Here is a 20,019-nt window from a genome sequence, read left to right as displayed (position 1 = left end):
TTGAGTTCAGGGGTTGTCTCATTTACAATACTGTTCCACCCCAAAGATACAGGGTGTTCAGAGCAGGTCTGGGCTTCTGGCAGTCTGGGGAGAGCAATTAAAGTTACATGAGAAGTACTTGGATTTTCATGTCCTGTCTCAGCCAATCTCCCTTCCCCTTCCCCGTGGGAGCCACAGCCCATCTGTGAGGTAATTGGGGGTCTTTATCAGGAATATGTCAGTATTCATTCCTCCTCTTTGCCTCCTTTGGATTTGCTTCCAGAGTCTGTGTAGATTAAAGCAGCACTGAGAGTTGATTTTATTCCCAGGGCAGGAGGTGGAAGCACCATCCCTGTGAGATACCACATGATTTGATGATCTGAGCTCCACCAGCTCTTCTTGGGGGGTGCCTGGCTGCTGTGGCTGCTGAAATCTCCCACCCTCCAAAGAATCTTTTTGGAAGCTGGTTCAGCCCTGGTCTCTGCCAGAATATGAGGGAAAACTGCTGGCAGCTCAGGGGTTGCAGGGGGTGTTGGCTGCCCAGCACAGCCCTGAATTCCTTCAGGGATCACACCTAAAACAAGCACAGTGGATATTTTGTTCTCCTGAATCCATCTGCTGTATGGTGGAGACATGGAGCATCCATAAGGCTGAAGAGGAGAGGCCTAGAGCTTCCTTTTCCTTTTCCTCCAACCTGCTAAACAGGGAATTCACAGCTGGAGGGAGAATCCTTCACCTCCGTGGGAAACTTCCACTGCAGGGCTGCCAAGCCTTTGTGTGTGAATTTGAAGTTGGAGCTGTCGCTGTAGGAGGCTCAGGGTCATTTGCTGAGCTGAGCTCAGTGCACTCAGGCAAGGAAGCTCTCTGTGTGCTGTGAGGAGCCCCCATGGCACCAGTGAGGGGCTCTGGGGGCTCCTGGAGCAGGGGCATCACTGACAGCAAAATCGCTGGGTTTTGGAAGGTGAAACAGCCTGGAGTGTGCAGAGGTCTTGGATCCAGGGGATGTGGGAGTGGGGATGCTGCAAGGAGCCAAGTGACCTCCCCTTGCTGTCCCCATGTGCTCCATGTCCTGTTCCAGGAGGAATCCCTTGGTCTGGGCCGTGTCCTTGGCACAGGAGTGACCAGAGTCCCCTTGGCACATGTCACCCCTGCTGTGCTCCTGCTGCCTGTGGCTGTGCTCAGCTCCAGGCAGCCTGGCTGGCTTCAAGCAGTTTAAGCCTCTCACTTTCCACCAGGATTTAAGTCAGCTACTTAAACCACGTCATCCTCTTTCACTCTTTAATGCTCTGTGTTTCAGCTGCTCGGGCTCCAAGGAGGGTTTGTAACCAGCCACAGACACACACAGGAATCAAATCCTTTATTTTCAGTATTTCTTGGCTGGCCAAAAGCAGGGCTGTGGCTTCTGTCTCGTGCATTAAGCTTGGTGTTCAGTTTGGTGGAGTGTTCCTGTTTGGTGTTGTGCCAGTAGGAGTGTGGTGGGAGCTGCTGTGCTCAGGCTTCAGCTGAAACCTTCAAATCTGGGACTTCAGAGCTGCTCACACTTACTGGATGAATCTAAAGCAGTTTGAGCCACCATGCTGGTGGTTTTCCCAACTGCCCTGTAAGGTGCTGGGTTTAGCCCAGTCATAGAAATGAAGAAAATGTGATCCCAGATGGCTCCAAACCCTGTCCAGCCTGGCCTTGGACACCTCCAGGGATCCAGGGGCAGCCACAGCTTCTCTGGGCACCCTGTGCCAAGGGCTCCCCACCCTCCCAGGAAACAATTCCTGCCCAATATCCCATCCATCCCTGCCCTCTGGCAGTGAGAGGCCATTCCCTGTGTCCTGTCCCTCCATCCCTTGTCTCAAGTCCCTCTCCAGCTCTCCTGGAGCCCCTTTAGGCCCTGGAAGGGGCTCTGAGCTTTCCCTGGAGCCTTCTCCTCTCCAGATGAGGACCCCCAGCTCTCCCAGCCTGGCTCCAGAGCAGAGGGGCTCCAGTTCTTTGCTGGATGAGAGGACTCCAGGGGCTGTGGGGAGCAGGCAGGCACAGCAGATATTCTTCTTTTCTGTCCTGTGGGTTTTTCTGAGTGTCAGGAGCCTGGTGGTGGTGTCTCAACTGGTAATGGTGACTTTAATCCTGGACAGCAAATACAGGCAGGTTTGATCAGCACAGACACTGCCACAGGCTCACCATGAGGCTTTTGTTGTTTGCACCCATAATGTCCGGGTTGGGAAGTTTTCAGAACCATTGCCCCTCATTTCTCCCTGCCCACGGCCCAATTTAAATACATTAGTGGCTTTTTTGCATATAGCAGATACTTTCCTGGCTGCCCTGTGTTCCTGCCCCAGCACTGGGGTGGGTGAGGTGCCCTGCTGTGACACTGGTGTGAGGGTCTGGAGCCCTCTGTGCTCCTGAGAAGCTGAAAACCACAGAAACTGTAATTTTGAGTGTGTCATGCTAATCCCTTACAGGCTTAGCAAGTCTGATTAAATGTCATTTGCCTTTCTGTTATCTCTGTACACAGATAACAAATTAAGTGACAGCTTTTGAACTCCAGGCAGCTGCCAGCTGCATTAACTGGAACCGACACATTCCTACGAGTTGTTTTTATTAATCTAAAATACCTTTGTTTAACATACAAGAAACCTGACTCACCCAAGATGATGAGTGCCATGTGAGTTTAGGAGGTCTGTCTGCCAAAAAAAGTGCTCTAGAAAACTGGAGATGGTGCTTGTGTTGTCCTCTCCCATTCACAGAATCTCAGGTTAGCTTGGAAAAGAGCTTTGAGATCGTCAAGTCCAACTTTTGATCCATGCCTGCCTTGTACCCAGCCCGGAGCACTGAGTGTCATTTCCAGGCTTTCCCTGGACACATTCCTGCAGGAATGGGGACTCCAAACCTCTCTGGGAAGCCCCTTCCAATGCCTGAGCACCCTTTCTGGGAAGAAATTCCTCCTGACGTTCAGCTTGAGCTGGAGCCTTGGGGGATTTGAGTTTCCTCTCGTGACAGTCCCACAGAGGCACAGCCTGGAATTCAGTGACAGGGACAGGAAATGGCTGGAGCTGTGCCAGGGGAGGTTTAGGTTGGATATTAGGAAAATGTTCTTCCCCCAGAGGGTGCTGGCACTGCCCAGGCTCCCCAGGGAATGGGCACAGCCCCGAGGCTGCCAGAGCTCCAGGAGTGTTTGGACAGTGCTCTCAGGGATGCCCAGGGTGGGATTGTTGGGGTGTCTGTGCCAGGGCACAGACCTGGTGAGTCCCTTCCCACTCAGGATATTCTGTGATTCCATGGTTTTATTTTCTCAGCCCTGTGGGTTCCTCCATGCCAGGGGAATTTTTGCTGCTCCTGTGGGAATGTGGGATGACCGAAGCACGTGGACACGTGGGTGAACAGCTCTAAGTGTGCTGTGGATGTGATTTTCCAATACAAACACATAGTTGGCTTTCAGAAAACCAAAAATGATTCAAACCAATCCTCCAGTGCTGCTGCAGGGTGAGCAGGGCAGCTCTGGGGCTGAGTCTCCTTTGAGACCTGAGGTTTCCTTCCCTGAAAGGAGAGGTTTGGTGATTCACCAGCTCCTTCCCCAAGAGCAAACTGAAACCCCAGTGAGTCAAAAGGTTGTGCTCATGAGAGCTGCACAAATCCAGCCCTGGAGACTCCCTCCTGTGCATCAGGAAGAGGAGGATGTGTGTGGCAGGGTGAGGGCAGCACTGTGGGCAGCTTTGGGGTGTGGAGCTCACAGTGTAATTCCTCTCTCACCTCACCACCCTCCTGCTGGGATTGTTCCTGAGCTGAAGGATGTGGTGCAAAAATAGACAAAGGTGCCTCAAAAGCTCTTAAAACGAGGGATAAATGTCTGGTTGTCTGAGCTTGAGAAGCATCTGGTGTAAAGGATTTTCTGCTGCTGGTGGACTGGAAGGAAGGAGCCAAATGCACCTTTTTGGGGCACTTTGGGCCCTGTAGTTTTTGCCCTTTGCCCGTTCTCTTTGAAGATCCCAAACCATCCCCAGCAGGTCTCTGAGTGCCCCTTGCTCCATGTCTGTGCTCCAGCACCCCCATCCCATCCCAGCCCTCACCAGCTGACGTGATTCCCTCCCCCTCAGGCATTGTCTAATTGGGAAAATGTTTCAATTATATGACCTAAATTTGTAACATGGAGCAGTTCATTATCACTGAATCCCCTTAATTGGGCCCTCCTACCAGGCAGCCTATTACTGAGTTTCCCAATTAAGATGGGACCTCTTTAAAACCCATAAAAATAAACAAATCCTTGGCAAAGCAGGCCCATGTTACAGGAGACACTGCCCGAAATGCTGCTTCAAGGCTAAGCAATAGTTTCAACCCCAACCAAGTCCTAACTAACCCCTTTGTACTGATTACTTGGGTTACCTTCAAGGAGGACAGACACAGTTTGAGGTCAGCTCAAGAAATTCACTGTTATTTGCTCAAGTCTTTCTGCTAAAGGGGAAAGAGTTGATTACAAGGTGTTTCTGTGCTGGAAGATGCTTTTTCCTGCAAGGATTCTGTAGGTAACGCTGGTTTTTTTTGGTTGCAGGTAAAGGACCTAACAAAATACCTGGATCCCAGTGGATTGGGAGTTATCAGCTTTGAAGATTTCCATCGGGGGATCAGAGCCATCAAAAATGGAGGTGAGTTTCCTGCAGTGCTGTGAGTGAGGATGGGAGCAGGCCAAATTTAACACCACAGCTGAGCTGAGAAGCTGCTTGGGGAGAACCATCTGGGTTTGGTTTTCTGAGAGTTACTGCTCTGTGCTGGGTGGAGGGGAAGGGGGAGAGGCTAGGAACATTTAATAAGGGTTGAAAAAGGTGGCACAGCAGTCGTGGTGGTGGTTCCACGTTTTGTTGTTGTTTCTTTCCTACAAAGAAACATCAGTGGGAAATCCCTTCTGCTTTGGTGTCTCTCATCTGTGTTTTTTTTGGGGGGGTTGTTGCTCTGATGGAGCAGTTGCCATGCTTCTGGAGGTGTCTGTGTGCTGCTGGCTGTGACATCATCCAAACACTGGCACTGAGCATGGAATCATGGAATGGTTTGGGTTGGGGGGGCCTTAACACTCATCTCATACCACCCTCTCCCATGGGAAGGGACACCTTCCACTGGAAATGGAAATTACCATGCATTTACTAATTTATTGATGAATTCACCAATGCATTTATAACCTTCATTCCAACTGTTTGGAGGATCAAGGTGCTCAGATGGTTTTTAGCAAGCAGCACATTAAACCAGAACTTTGAACTCCCTGACTGGAGTCAGGATGATCTTCAAAGAGGCCAGTGCCAATCCCCACATGGCTCCTGACGGCTTCTTGCAAATGCTTCCAGAGCAGTAGCTTGGTGGAATGTGAAGCTGGCATTTGAACTCCTTTGTTGCAGAAAAGGTGGTGTTTTTTCAGTTTGGGATTTCTCTCAGAGGGTCATTTTGGGCCAGGCATGCTGTTATGGGCAGGGTGTGAGAGATCTGGGAAGCTCCCTGCTGAGCAGCTGGAGTTCTGCATGTGCAAATGTGAATTATCATCCTTGCACAATAGTCAGCGCTGCTCAGAGATGTTTATCTGGGATTTCAGCCCTGCTCAATGTGCCCCTGCTGCCAGCCCTGCACATGGAGTGTGCTGCAAGGATGGCAAAGAACCATCCTTCGCATACAAACCGTGCTGTTCCAGGAGTAAAAACCCCTCAAATTAAGGTTTTCTCCTGTTCTGTCAGTTGTCCATCCCTCCTCCTTCTCCCCAGTTCCACCTCCACTTTATTTATTTACTGCAGGGTTGGTGAGGCCCTGGCACAGGGTGCCTACAGCAGCTGTGGCTGCCTCTGGAAGTGTCCAAGGCCAGGCTGGAAGGGACTTGGAGCAACATGGGATAGTGGAAGGTGTTGGGGCTGGAATGGGATGAGCTTTGAGCTCCCTTTTCACCCAAACCACTCCAGGATTATTTGAGCTCGGGACTGCAGTGTTTTATGGCAGCTCCCAAGGGCTCTGGGGTAGCCTGACCAATTCCCAGCTGCCAGGAAGCAGGAGGAACTGCAGCACACTATTAATTTGTAATAAATTGCCCTTGGAGTAGAGCATTTGTGAAAGCCCAGGCTCGTGTTTCTCCTCAATAATTCATCACTTTGGTGTTGTGTTCTATTAATTGAATGGGTTTGCAGATCCAGGCAAAGCTTTTAGGGTCTCTATTTATTAAATGTGAAAGAGATTGATATGTGTTTATTACAGTGGTTAGGAAGGGCTGAGCTCTCTAACAACACATGGCATTAAATGGTTATAAAAGAAGCCCAGGGCAGGGGGCTCAGGAGGTTCTTTGAGTCTCACAGCTGAGCATTGCTCCCATTGAAGCAATCAGAAGGATTTGCTGCTGCTCTTGAGACAGTCAATATTGATCATCCCTTTGTAACCAAAGCAGAGGTCATGCTGCTGCTGGGTGTCCCTTTTAACATGGTTTGTTAATTAGCCGGGCCTATTTTTAGCCAGGGAATGCTCTGCTGGATTTCTTGGTGCTCTGTAATTCTTGGGTCAGTCACAGAAGTGAGAGCTGGTGGCAGCTTGGACCTTTTGGTGTCTGTGTTAATGCAGGGTTTATTTCTGAGGATGTTCCACTCTTTTCTCCCTCTCCCCTCTCTGGAGAATCCCCTGAGGAGAGCAGCTGGGATTTGCCTGGAGCCTGGCAAGCTGGAGGTGCAGTTACAAGCCCAGCCAAATTTCCTCTGTCAGCTGCATTTCTCACAACTGTCTTCGTGTCCACTTGGCCTTTACAGGCAGGATGCTGAACTGCCTGTCCTGTCCCTGTGCCAGAGGCATGTCCCACTGCCTGAGGAACAGGCTGATCCAGGGCTCCTGGTGCTTGCTCTGCCTCCAGCGTGGAGCAAGAGCCACTGAAGCCTTCACACAAAGCCCCAGGGCCACCTCACCACTGCCATGGGCCAGCTCTGGGCTCTGTCTGGCCGGCTAATGCTGGCTGTGAGGGGGCAGAGCAAAGGGATTTGGATTTGAGCCTTCAAGGAGAGGTTTTAGCCACTCGTGGCTATCTTCTACTCTCCCCAAGGTGAGTGGATGGGGAGGCGTGGTTCTCCTGGATTTATGAGTATGGATGGCCGAGGAGAGCTTCCAGAGGGTTTCCCTGCTGTGGGAAGTGCTGAGCCTGTGGCTCTCAGGTGGCTGAGTTCTGTTCTCAGGCCTGAGGACTGTGGGGACAGGTTCAGCTCCCCATGGTCTGCTGTGTCCCAGCCCTTCCTACTCGTGCCTGCTGGGATCCCCTTGTCCTTCCCTGCTCCACAAGGCGTGGCTTGCCTGCTTTTAAAATCTGTGTGAATGGTGCCTGAGTGACTGGCCAGTGTGCACAGCAGAGGGGGAAATGTGGATCCCACACTGGCAGCATGTCAAGGGGGATAAATAACTCTTGAGAAGTGGAATTTCACGGCCTTGGATTGTAAAACTTGAGAAACTGATAATGGAGGGAAGGCAATAATGAAGGAGAGTATGGTGCTTTAAAAAGCTGGGTTTTCAGGCCTGGAGAATTGTCAGCCAGAGGAAGACCTGATGCATCTGGCTACCATCAGTGAGATCCAAGGGAAAAGAAACAGGGAGGGAGCCAGTGTGACTGCTGCAGTCATCACAGTGGGGAGCTCCAGCTCATGGAGGATCTCCTCAGGGAGAAACAGGAACCAGAGATTGCATCCCAGCCCCTTGGAAAACTCAGCCTGGGAGTAAGGAGCCTGTTAATGTGGCGAGGAGCTGCCCTGGGACGGGGGCAGTGAGATGGAGTCTGGAATCACAAGCTGAGGTACCCTGGGCCAAGGGACAGCTCTGCTCCTATGTGTTCTGGGTGCAGGAGCAGCTGGATGGGGAGTTTGGTGGCAAACATGAAGGATGGGCTGGATCAGCCACAGCTGGATGCAGGCACACAAACAGGCCTGTGCTCACCAGCATATTCCTGCCCTTGTCAAGATATTAGAAACCTTTTCGGCTTCAGAGGCCTGGTTTTTCTGCAGGGGTCTCTCAGCACTTAGCAGGGCAAACTGAACACCTCTGCTCACACTGCAACTCAAAAGGGTAAGGAAGTTGTTTTGTCATTCACACACGTCCTCGGGGTTAAAACATCTGTAACATCTGTCTTCCAGGGAGCAGCCTGCTGGGAAGGGGCTCTGCCCCTGCACACAGGGAAGGTGACACTGGAGGTGTCAGCCAGTTTAAGGGACCTCTGTGCCAGGCAGGGAAAGGTGCATTCCTGGAGCTCCCAGCCTCATCCATCCCTTCTTGCCTTGGCTTCTGATCCCTGAACAAAGGGGCCCCTGTGCACTGAGAACAGACAGTGCAGCCACTGAGGGATGGATGTGTCCAGGAGCTCAGGGGAGGGCCCAAGGATGGAAATAGTCACATCCCTTTTTTTTATTATTGTTTATTTTAAAATGCTTCAACTAAAAGCCCTTTGGATTTGGGGAGATGGAAAATCCAGCTCAAGAGCTAACACCCAAACCTGGAAGCTCTAAGAGAGTTCCTGTTTGCAAGGAGGAAGACCTGGGAGATCCCTGGCAGTACCAGCTTTTAAGGAGCTGGATCAGGACTCCACTGTGCCAAAGGAAAGATACTCCAGGGGCTGAATAAGAGGCTGGGAGCAACATCTTCAGTTCCCCAGAGGCACTTCCAAAGGCTGGCTGGAGGGAAGAGCCTGCAGCTGGGAAGCTGGAGCAGACAGGGCAGGATGCTGAATAGCAAATACAGGGTTGGGGAGTCAGGCTGTGGCTCTGCCCAGAGCCTGTGTGGGAGCACCACGCCATTCCTAATTGGAACTGGCAGCAGTGGGAATTGTTGTCAGGATGAGCCTTTGTGGGGCTGCAGCTCTTCTATCCCTGGAGGATCTCGGGGCATTTCCAGTTTCTGCAGCCGTGTCCAGAAAGGTTGGTGAGCTCCTGGCAGCTGAGTGCCAGCTGGGAATTTCCTGAGAGGAAAACTCACATCCAGCCTTTCTCCCAATGAAGGATGTGAGTGTTGGACCTTAAAGGCTTAGAGCCAGGAGGGAACTGTGCACCAGCTCCCAAAACCTGTAACTGAGTAAGTTACAGGAAGTGAGGAGTTACTCCATGTGCAGGCTGTGTCCCACATTCCCTGCTCCCACTGCTCTGGCTTCTCAGCGGTGCTTTGGGATCTCACAGTGCTCAGGTGCCACCTCAGAGCCCACTGTGCCCAGAAGCCACTCAGTGCCACTCCTGGGCAGCACGTGGTGTCTCAGGACAGGCCTGGGAGAGCCGACCTGGCTGCCCTGGTGACCCACATCCCGCTGGCTCCACGGGGCATTCCAAGGTGTTGGATATCCGGTAACCCCCTGTTTGCTTTGCGTGGAGGCTTTTTCCCCCCTCTGTAGGATCTGCATTGCAGATGGCTTTTGCTACGCAAAAGGAAAGCTTCCCTTGCCCAGGGATAATTCCAGAAGCCAAAGCTTGCATTCCCTTCCACTCCCAAGCCCGCAGTTATTTCTGGGGCTGTCTGTGTGCATCCTCAGCGCTCTCTGCCCCACCTGGGTGCTGGAAATGCAGCGGATTTGCACCAGGCCACTGCTGACACCTGAGCACGAGCTCTCAGCGGGGGTGGCCAGGCCCAATTGAATATTCCAGGCGTTTGCTTTTTAAAAGGAAAGCCTTGCCCAAGGCTCGGCAGATGGAAGCAGAGCTCGTGTGCACGTTTGACTAAACTCGGTGAGTATCTGGCACCGGTTTGAGCACTTCCTACGTTCCCCTCGGATCTGCTGATCCCTGGATTCATGCAGCACTGCTGCAGTGGAGACCTTCCTGCTGCTCCTGCCTGTTCCTAACCCTGGGTAAACCATCATCCACAGGGACACAGCTCCTTTGATGGCTGAAGGTAGGACAGATGCCTCTTTGTGTACAGCTGGCGTGCAGGGAACGGGGGCTGCCGTGAATGGGAAATCAAGATTGATTCATGAGCGAGAATAAACCCCAAATTGCTCTCATTATGTCTTCTGCTATTTTTTTTTTTTTTTTGCCTTTGCATCTTGCTGTGCTCTGGCAGATCCATATGGATGTGCTGTACATACTGCTGGTGGGGATAAGGACTTTAGGAAGACGAGTGTTAATTCTGAAAGGAGTGGAGATTTAAATGGCTCTTTAAAATTTATATGGATACTTGAAAAAAATATAATCCCTGTGCTGTTCTTGGAAGCTCAGGGTTCTGCTCCTCTCTGTGGTGCAGGAGGATGATTGCAGCACTAGGATTGTGCCAGTCAAGTTTGGGGTCCACATGCTTGTCTCTGCCCCCTTCTGCCAGGGACAGAAGCAGCCAGGGCTTTCTTGGAATTAATTTAGATTTTTTTCCCCTTGAAATAGTGGCACTTAGAGGGTTGTATTGGAAACCACTGGGCCTGCCCATAAAAATGTGTGAGTACTTTACTGGGGTCTTTAGCCTGGAGAAAAGGAGGCTCAGGGGGGACCTTGTAGCTCTTCACTGCACACTGACAGGAGGGGACAGCTGGGGGGGATCGAGCTCTGCTGCCAGGGGACAGGAGGAGAGGAAATGGCCTCAAGCTGTGCTAGGGGATGTTCAGGTTGGACATCAAGAGGAATTTCCTCATGGAAAGGGTGGCCAGCCATTGGAAGGGGCTGCCCAGGTGGGTGTTGGAGTCCCCCATCACTGGAAGGTGTCCAAGGAAACCTGGAAGTGGCACTCAATGCTCTGGGCTGGTGACAACGTGGGCACTGGGCACAGGTTGGACTTGATGTCTCAGAGATCTTTCCAGGCTCAATGATTCTGGGATCCTGCTGAGTCTCTGTAACTCTGTGCTCACAGCAAATGGGGAATTAGGAGTGTGAGGGATGGAGCTGAGCAGCTCTGGGGGTGCTCTGTGGTCACAGCACCTGAGGTCTGTCTCCATCCCTCTCCTGACAGGAGGGCTGAGTGTGTCCAGGGCACAGAGACCCCTCTGTGAGGGGCTCATCCTCTGTGTGGAGATGCAAACAGCAGCACTAAGCCAGTGTGAATCCAGCCCAGCTGGAGGCTGTTCCAGGGCAGAGCAGGACACAGGTACAGCCCCAGGGTGGGGCATTGAGGTGGGTGCTCCTTTCCTCCAGCCCCAGTGTCCTTGGATAAGAAAAGTCCCTCTTCTGCACCCAGGAGCCCCAGAATGCTCCTCTGTGTGTGGAGACCTTTCTCTCCAGCTGTGCAGCCCCCAGGATCCAGCAGATCGTGGCTGCAGGCCTCTTCCCCATGGCAGTGTGAGCAGGGAGGCTTGGATGAGCAGGGGTAATTTTTTCTTCACCTAGGAAGCTGAAGCAATTGCTGAGAGAGAGAGGAGCTGTGGAGCAGCTGGGAGTGGAACCACAGATCACACTGTTCTCGAGCTCTTTTAGGTCACTATTTCTGCTCTAATCCAGACATAGAATCATTCAGGTTGGAAAAGTCCTTTAGAATCATTGAATCCAACCACGAATGGATTCGATCTGATAACAATATACCAGGGAAAGGATTTGGATGCTGGTTTGGGGGAGCACTTGTGGCTCAGCAGAGCAGTTTCTTAGCTTGCATTTCTCCTTTGGTTTTCCACAACCACTTGTTTGTATTGAATTTATCAATGGTGGCAGCTGGGTGAAGGGTGACAGGCGGGGAGAGGCTGCTCTGCTCCGGGTGCTCCGTGGCTGAGAGGGAGCTGTGCCTCCCAAAAGCAGCCTGGCAGATGACATACTGCATTGACCTACTTTCGGGAGAGGCGCAGGAGTGTTGGGAGAGCCGTGTCCGTAGGCAGCTCCGGGAGGAGAGCAGCAAGGAACCGCTCAAACGCGCTCATGGAAAACTGCTGTGGAGGCTCTGCAGCCCTGGGGGGCCAGGGAATGGGAGATTGGCATGGGAAATCTCTGCCCCTCTGAGAATTCCTTCGTTAGGAATCTCTCCCCTTTTAATGGATTCCTGCTTTGGAGCATATGCCTGAGAAATCTGGCTGTGTGCAGTCACTGCCGTGGAGTGTAACAGGTCTGAAATACACCCTCAGTCCAAGGGAATTCTGGTTCAAAGCTGGGATTAAAGCTGGGATCAAATCCCCAAAGAATCACTGTTGGTTCAGCATTCCCTGGGAGGGAAAAGCATTGCTGTGTAGCCAGATCTCCTGGAAATCAAAGCTGATTCCAGAGTGGAGAGACTTCTGTGTGTCCTGAAGGGAAGAAACCTGTGATGGCTTTTTGACCCACAGACCATAACCCAACCTGATAAAGACAAATCTGATGGCCAGAAGAAAGCAATTTTTTTTCTGAGAAAGGAGGATAAAACCCATGGCAGGGACTACCTGTTTTCCCAGGAAGATCAAAATAGGGAGCAGTGCTTTATTGGAGCTTTGGAGCAGTTCTTAGCATGCTCTTCTATGGAGATGATGACTGAAGAGAAAACGGGCAGGTTCTGTTAAATAGCATTTCTCCTCTTCCATCTGCTGCCTCTGTTTCTCCATTGCAGGATTCCCTTTCTGGGCCGTGCTGTTTTCCTCCACATCTGGTGCTGGGAATGCTTTTGGGAGTTGGGCTGGCCTGTGGTTTGGGGAGTGCGTGGGAGGAGGCTGGGCTGGGCTGGTGGCTCCACTTGGGTGTGGAGGGTGGTTTCTGTCCTGCCTGTTCTGGTGTCTCAGGTTTGGATGTTAGTCCAGAGTGAGGGATTCTCCATGCTTGGATCAGCCCGGGAAGGTGGGGAATGTGTCCTTCCTCCTGAGCAGGAGCATGGGGATAAGGATCAGGAGATCCCTGCTCCAGCCGGGGTGAAGGAAAGTGGAGCCCAGCGCCCTTCAGAGCTGTCAGGGTTCTCCTGAGGAATCCAGTCAATCCGGAGTTATTAACAAAGGGATAATTACTCACCTGGGACTTCTGCTCTTCCTGCCCAGCTCTGTCACAGCCTGGGGGCTGGTGACTGCCCTGGGTGACCTGGCACCCTTGTGACACCCTGACAGGTTGATGTGGCAAAAGCTTTTTTCTCCAGAGCGTTTCCTTGGACAGGAGAGGCTGTGTGTGATGTGGATTTCCTGGGAAATCAGTGCTGGTGGTGAAGAGCTGGGTGGGTGAGCAGCAGGTGGGATGATTCCAGTGGGCATCCACACATTGAGAAGAAACAACTTTCCCAATTCTCTGGTGGTGTGGCTGAGCACAGCTCACATCATCTCACTCCGATTCTGCCTGTCCCAGGCTGTGTCCCCTCCTGGGCTGGTCCATGTATCCCTCAATGTCTTTCTCCTTCATGATCCCCTTTTCCAAGCTCTTACAGTCCAAACTGCTCCTGTAAATCACTGGGCAGTTTATTCCTCCTTAGAATAGGAAGGACTTCTGCTAATGAGGCAATAGGAATTTTTATTAATGTACTGAATAATTATAGAGAGCTCAGCAGAGATGATGTGACAGCTTCTAATAAAAACACCCCTGATGAGGAATTGGGCAATGGCTTGTTTGGACCTTGTTTCCATGTTTGGAATCAACGATCTTGGAGGTCTTCTCCAACCTAAGCAACTCTGTTTGTCACCTCTCAGCCCCTCAGTGCCTTCCTGGAGCCCTCATACTCTGGACTGGAAAGGTCCAATTCCTCCCTGTGCTCCCATGATTTTGTTTTATTTTGGGTGATGTTTCCTATACAGAAGCCAGTTGGAGCAAAAGCACTTTAAAGAATGTACCTCCCCTCTCCTTCAGTGACAAGTAGGACATGGCTTGGCTCAGTTTCCAAGGGATTTTCTGGCAATGCTGCAGTTAGGGGGAGAAACAGGAAGAGGATTCAAACATGCACCTTCAGGAGCATTTTCCTGTTGCTCTGCATAGTTTTTAAGGGATTTTGGAGGACTGGGACTGCACACTGCTCTACTATGGCCAAGCAGGAGGAGGGCACAGGGGCTGCTCAACCCTCCCTGTAACACACAGGACATTTTTGACCAGCACAATCATCATTTCCAAGAGATGGCTCACAACTGTGGAACACTACCTTGGGGAGAATTCTTCCTGCAGGTGTAGTGTAGTGCCTCTTCTCTTATGCATTTTTCTCTCCCCAGTTTCCCCTAAACCCAGGCTGGGTTCTGGTCAGGACCTAGAGGGCAAGTCTGAGATCAGAGGCTTTATAAACAACTTTATGAATAATTTTCATTGGTGATTTTGCAGCTCTGTTGTTGAGGTTGGAGCCTTGGCTGGAACAGGGGGTGTCTGAAGTCCCAGCCCAGGCTCACAGCTCTCCTGTCCATCGTGTCTTTTCCAGAGGCATGTGGATGGTTCTGATCCAAACCACTTCCCAGGGCTCAGTGACAGCTTTGGAGAGGCTTGGCATTAATTGTGGTCAGTTTTTGGTGTGGCTAGTGGAGGGCAGAAATGGCAACTGAGACCTGACTGACAAATACTAATGCAAGTGCTGTAGATATTGAAGGTGTTTCCTTTAATCCTTGTGGCTCTGGAAGTTGTGCCTGGACCCACATAGGCATTGCTCTGATAATGAAATTCAGCCATGCTTGGAGGTAAGAACACTGTGAGCATTTCCTAGGCCCAGGGTTGGAAGCTCTGAGCTGGGGAGGATTGAACTGGATTTAACTCTTACCCTGACTTCTCCACATGGGGGCTTTGAGCTGAAAAGCTGAAGCCTTCAGGATGGGAAGGTGGCATCCAGTCAGTCCCAGCCTGTGGAGCTGCCTGGTTTCTGCCTGTTATTTGAGATGTCATAGCCTCTGGTCCGTTTGAGCTCCTGAGTCAAGGTTCTCTTTAATTTTGTTTTGCTTGTGGGACAGTCTTAAAGGTGCCACTTGTCCTCTGTGAGCTCCTGGGTGTGGAGTATCTCAAGAAGTTTCTGCTTCAGAGTTCTCAAACCCTTGAGAGGGAGAGTGGGCACAGATTGTCCCCAAAGCTGTGTCAGCACTGATGTGCTCCTGGCAGCTGACTTGGAATGTGCTGCTGGTTCATAGTTCTGTGAGCTCTTTCAAGAGGTCCTGCCTCAGTCTCTTCACAGAGCAGGGAGTTTAAGGACATTGTGAGCTTTGCACTGCTGGGTTAATGGTTGGACTCAATAATCTTGGAGCTTTTCCAGCCTTAATGATTCTGTGATCTCTGTCTAAAAATCCAGCTTAGTTTCCAGAAGTGTAGAGATTTGGAAGCAGGAGTGAAGGAGCTGGAGGACATTAGGGAGTCTCTTCACCAGTAACAACTGCTGTTTTGGAGGCTCAGTCTCTCCATCAGCCACTTTCTGGTGGCTGTGGCCAGCACCTCGTTTTCCACACCTCCAGCAATGAGCCTTTGTTCCTGGCTGGCACAAGCCTGCAGGAATCTGAGCTGGTCTTGGTGACTGACACACACTGAAAAGACCACTCAGACTGCTGCAAATTAAAAATGCGATCCCATGTTTTAAACTCAGCACAAATTCCAGGGGTCAGTGGTTGGTGGCCCCCTGATCCATCTCCAGGGCAGAGGCAAAGATGCTCACCAGCCCTCTGGGACAAAGGGAAGGCAGCTGGATTTGTGCTTCCAAAGGGCTTGGATGCCATGAAGTTAATTCCTTTCCTGGTGGCTTTCCATGGTGTGTGTGGAGGAGGCTGCAGGGCCTGTGCCATAGGAAGGGGATCAGAAGGAATGTGTGATGAGCCCCAGTGATGCTGAGGAGATGAGGGACTGCTGGAGAGCATTAGCCAGCGTTGTGTAAGCAACCTTCATTCTGCCACTGCCTCCCTGAGAGCCTGGGCTGCCGCTTGCTCTGTCCCCTGTGGCATTTTGGGTTGGGAAATGGTAGTTTTCAGTAAGTGCTCCTGCTCCCTTGGCCTGTCTCCAGGGGAAGCTGAGCTACAGGGAAAGCCGTGAGCAGAAAGCTGCTCTTTTATGGGAGCATCAGATTATAAATGTACTCCTGGGCCACTTTGGGGAAGGAAAAGGTGTGTGAGTGGGATTGGTGCTGGCTTTATCCCACAGGGATCACACCACATGGGTGCTTAAGCACAAGACCCTGAGCTGCCTCTGGAAATACTGGATAATGGCTTCCGCTGTGCAAGATCCTCCTGAATTCCTGCAACTTTTAAATCCTTGGCTGCCTGTCTCTTGTTTTCCAGCAGCATTCCCAGTAAGGGAGCTGGGTTTGTATCACTTGTTCTCCCTTAAGCCAACCAGAACTTCGTCCTGCTCGTTTTTGGGGTTTGTTTTATTCTGTGCCATTCAGGCAGGTTCCAAGCCTTATTCCCACCCTGAATAATGCAGGTCTGTGAGCTCATATAATCCATCCTGTTGGAATCACTCGGAGTTGGAAGCTCTGTGGCTTGCAGCAGTGTGTACAGTGTGTTGGCAGATGACTTAAATGCTCCTGAAAGGCTGTTTTTCTAGGTCACTCCTATAGGAAGCCAATAAAACTGGCTCTGTGTGACCCATGTATCACTGCTGTACCCACAGCCCTTCACTCAAGGTGCCTTTTCACTGCGATCCTGCCTTCTGGAAGTAGTTTTTAGAATCTATTTCAGGAGCTTTATCCCAGAACTGCTGTTCCTGAGGCTTCCTGGGAGAGCCCAGGTGACTCAGGCCCACCTGAGAGCTCTGAAGTTCAACAAGACATGGGAAGAGGTTTCATCCACCCCCATGGAGAGCCCATGGAATTATTTAGGTTGGGAAAGCCCTCTGAGATTATTGAGACCAACCATTCCCCCAGCACTGCCAAAGCCACCAGTGACCCTTGTCCCCAAGTGCCACATCCACACAGCTTTTAAATGGTGGCTTCCAGTGACAGGACAAGAAGAAACTGCCTCAAGTTGTGCCAGGGGAGGTTTAGATTGGATATTGGGAGTACTCCTTCATGGAAAGGGTGGTCAGGCACTGGCACAGCTGCCCAGGGCAGTGGTGGATTCACCATCCCTGCAGGGATTTAAAAGCCATGTGGATGTGGCACCTGGGGACATAGATTAGTGGTGGCCTTGGCAGTGCTGGGAGAACAATTGGACTTGATGACCTTAGAGGGCTTTTCCAACCTGAATGATTCCATGATTCTGTGATGGTTGAGCAGTAAAGCTGCCTGGAAGGTCTCTCAGAGCTTGATTTTTACCTTTAATGTTTTTGGATGTTCATGCGTGTGGCTGGGCAGGTAGTGGGATTGATGGAGATTGAGCTGGAAGTGCAGGAGCAGCTGGTCATGGACACTTGGGGGACAAAAGGCAGTCCCTAATACCACCCTCAACCCTGGGCAAAAGCTTGGGTTTGAGCAGAGTAGGGCAGAGGTGGCTCCAAGTGTTGTGACCACATCAGCTCCCAGTGAGGAAGAAGGAAAGAGAAAGGGATGGGTGTAAGCAAGGAAAGACTGCTTTGTGGTGAGGGGCAGGGAGAAGGGGATGTGAAGCAGAGCAGGGATCAACTGGGACTTGACTTTGATGTCCAGGGGGGAGAGCAGAGGGAACATGAGGGTCTGAGCTCAGCCTGTGCCGTGGATTGGGACTGTTCAGTGCTGTGCTGGTGGCCCACAGCCATCCCTGGCTCTGTTCCTGGTATGGGGGGAGCAAACCCTTCCAGCTGCCACCACGTGGCTCCTTCTGCACCTGGGGACAGTGCTCTCCACATGGGAAGTGCCACTCCACACCAAAGGTCTCCGATTTTTTTTTTTTTTTTGGCTCCCAGGGTTTTTTGGCTCTTTTGGCCAGGAATTTGCAAGCTTAATGCAGGCTGTTGTGCTGGCAAACTTGCAGGCAGGCTCTCCATGGCAACTCTCCCTATACACAAAGCGCCATATGGCTTTTGGAGGGGGAGGGAATGAATCCAGCAGAAAAGTCGACCTTTGTTTGTGGTGCTGTTTGTCTTTGCTCTCTGGGACTCGTGGGGAGGTAGAAACATGGAATGTTGGCTCCTGGGCATGGCTTGTGCTGGCCATGCCACCACGAGGGTGCAGGTAACCTCTCAGATGGCCTTTCCTGGATTTTTACACTGGAATTTGCTGTGAAAATAAACCCATCGTACACAGAGACCCCCTCTTTGGGCTGGGCTCTCTGCACACAGATGGAGCAACAAGGGTCCCGTTCATCCCCATCATCTTAATTCCCTGAAGGGCTGGGAAGGCTCCAGGGCCCCTGGTTTGGGCAAGGAGCTGGGCAGGAGGCAGGTGATGGATGGCAGGAGCTGCCTGTGCTTGTGCTCTGCCCACACTTTATACCACTCCTTCCAAAGGGAAGCTTTCACTTGCCTGCAAATCCTCCCTTTTCAAGCCCCTCTGGTAGGAATGAGGAGAATAAATATCTTTATCTGTGTCTGTAGAAGAGTAGGAAGTGTTTGTGTGTCTGCTTGGAGGGGGAAGAAAAGAAACGATGTGGGAATAAGGAGAAGGGAGCAGCCTGTGCCTTTGGGATGTGGTTCTAGGGGCTGCTGTGGGCTGCCAGCAGGATCACTGGAGATGGCCTGGAGCTGACACTGTCTATGTGTGCTGGTTGGCAGGAGAGGTGGCTGCCTGTCTCCTCTGGGTGCTGTGACACAAGTTGCTTTCCAGGAGCACCGTTTGGTTTTGGTTTTGCCCCCAGACATGGCCAAAGGCTCCTCTTCGTGGCACCCACTGTGGTGAGCAGGTCACTGTCCCCATCCCCTCCCTGCTGTCAGCCAGGAGGCTCAAATCCCCAAATAGCACCAGGGATAATTAATGGGTGCTAATTAATGATTAAATAATTAATCCTCCTGATTGTAGGCTCAGGATCACGGGTGGAGCTGTGCAGGTGGGGACAGAGGGACATTTGAGGATAGGGACAATGCCATCTTCAGATTATAGAATCATTAAGGTTGGAAAAGACCTCCAAGGTCATCAAGTCCAAGATCCTCCCATGCTGCCCCAACAGTCAGAGCAGGAGGTGGCCTTGCCCTGAGCAGGTTACCCAGGCAGCAGCATTTCCAGGTGAGTCCCAGGGCCCTGCTCTGGCTTAGCAGCTGGAAGCAGCACCACTGCGGGTGCCGTAGTGGGACAGCAGTGGGATACTGAAGTCCTAAGCTGTGACCAGGAGCACCTTCCCCCTGCTGCAGCCCTCACCCTGGGGCACCATGTTGGGTCTGGCACTGGAAAAGCAACTTGAGTCATTCCTGGAGCGAATTCACAGCCTGATCCCCAGGAACCCCAGGCCCAGATGAGGGGAGGGATCATTTCTTGGTGCCATGTGTTCAATTTCTCCCACCCCAGGGAACCCACCCCTCGGGCTGGTGGCTCCAGTATCTCCTGAGTGCCCGCCTGTGTCTCCATTTAATGGTCACCTGAGAGGCCCTGGGTATGGTGTTTAGGTGGGAGGTGTTGCTGCACGCCTGAGCCCTTAATCAGAGTTTTTTAGAATGCTTTGGGTTGGAAGACACCATAAAGTTCATCTTATTCCACGGGAAGGGACACCTTCCATCATCCCAGGCTGCTCCAAGCCCCATCCAGCCTGGCCTTGTACACTGCCAGGGATCCAGGGGCAGCCACAGCTTCTCTGGGCACCCTGTGCCAGGGCCTCCCCACCCTCACAGGGGACAATTCCTGCCCAATATCCCATCCATTCCTGCCCTCTGTCCGTGGGAAGCCATTCCCTGTGTCCTGTCCCTCCATCCCTTGTCCCAGGTCCCTCTCCAGGAACCCCTTTAGGCCCTGGAAGGGGCTCTGAGCTCTCCCTGGAGCCTTCTCCTCTCCAGGCTGAGCACCACCAGTGCCTTGACCAACCCCTAATCCCTTGACCTTTTACCAGATGTATGAAATGACCACAAAGCGATGCCTTAATGAAAAACGCCCTCTCCTGACACCTGGAAGAGGGCCCGTTCCTCTGGATGAGGCCGGCACTGTCCCCTCTGGGCGGCTGCAGCAGGACAGACTTATGTGCCTTATGTGCCCCGTCTGGGGGCTTGGGATGGTTCTCTGCAGGGCACAGGGAGGTGACCCGTGTCCCTCTCCAAACCCTCGTGCATTCCCTGGGAGCACGGCCAGCCTCCTCCTCCGGGCCCGCTCCCCCGGCACAGCCCGGCGCGGTGCCGCAGCCATGGCAGCTCCGAGGCGTGTGGGCTTGAGGCGGCTGTTTATTTTGGGACTGCAGCACGGCTCCCGATTCGGCGCTTCCCGCCTGGGATCTAGGCCGGATCGGCCATTAGGCTG

The 20,019-nt window shown here is 52.0% G+C and overlaps 1 protein-coding gene across 2 annotated transcripts in view; it reads left to right on the top strand.

The window, feature by feature from the left end:
- RAB11FIP3 (RAB11 family interacting protein 3) overlaps nucleotides 1–20,019 on the top strand; it is a 71,149-nt gene that overhangs the window by 14,529 nt on the left and 36,601 nt on the right. For both annotated transcript variants that reach the window (XM_066330053.1, XM_066330054.1), the window contains exon 2: nucleotides 4,514–4,607. In XM_066330053.1, the coding sequence (XP_066186150.1) occupies nucleotides 4,514–4,607 (94 nt within the window). The remainder of the gene's footprint in view (nucleotides 1–4,513; nucleotides 4,608–20,019) is intronic.

Source organism: Sylvia atricapilla, chromosome 15 (assembly GCF_009819655.1).
Source record: "Sylvia atricapilla isolate bSylAtr1 chromosome 15, bSylAtr1.pri, whole genome shotgun sequence".
Taxonomy (NCBI): Eukaryota; Metazoa; Chordata; class Aves; order Passeriformes; family Sylviidae; genus Sylvia; species Sylvia atricapilla.
This window is presented reverse-complemented; position numbering and strand designations above follow the sequence as displayed.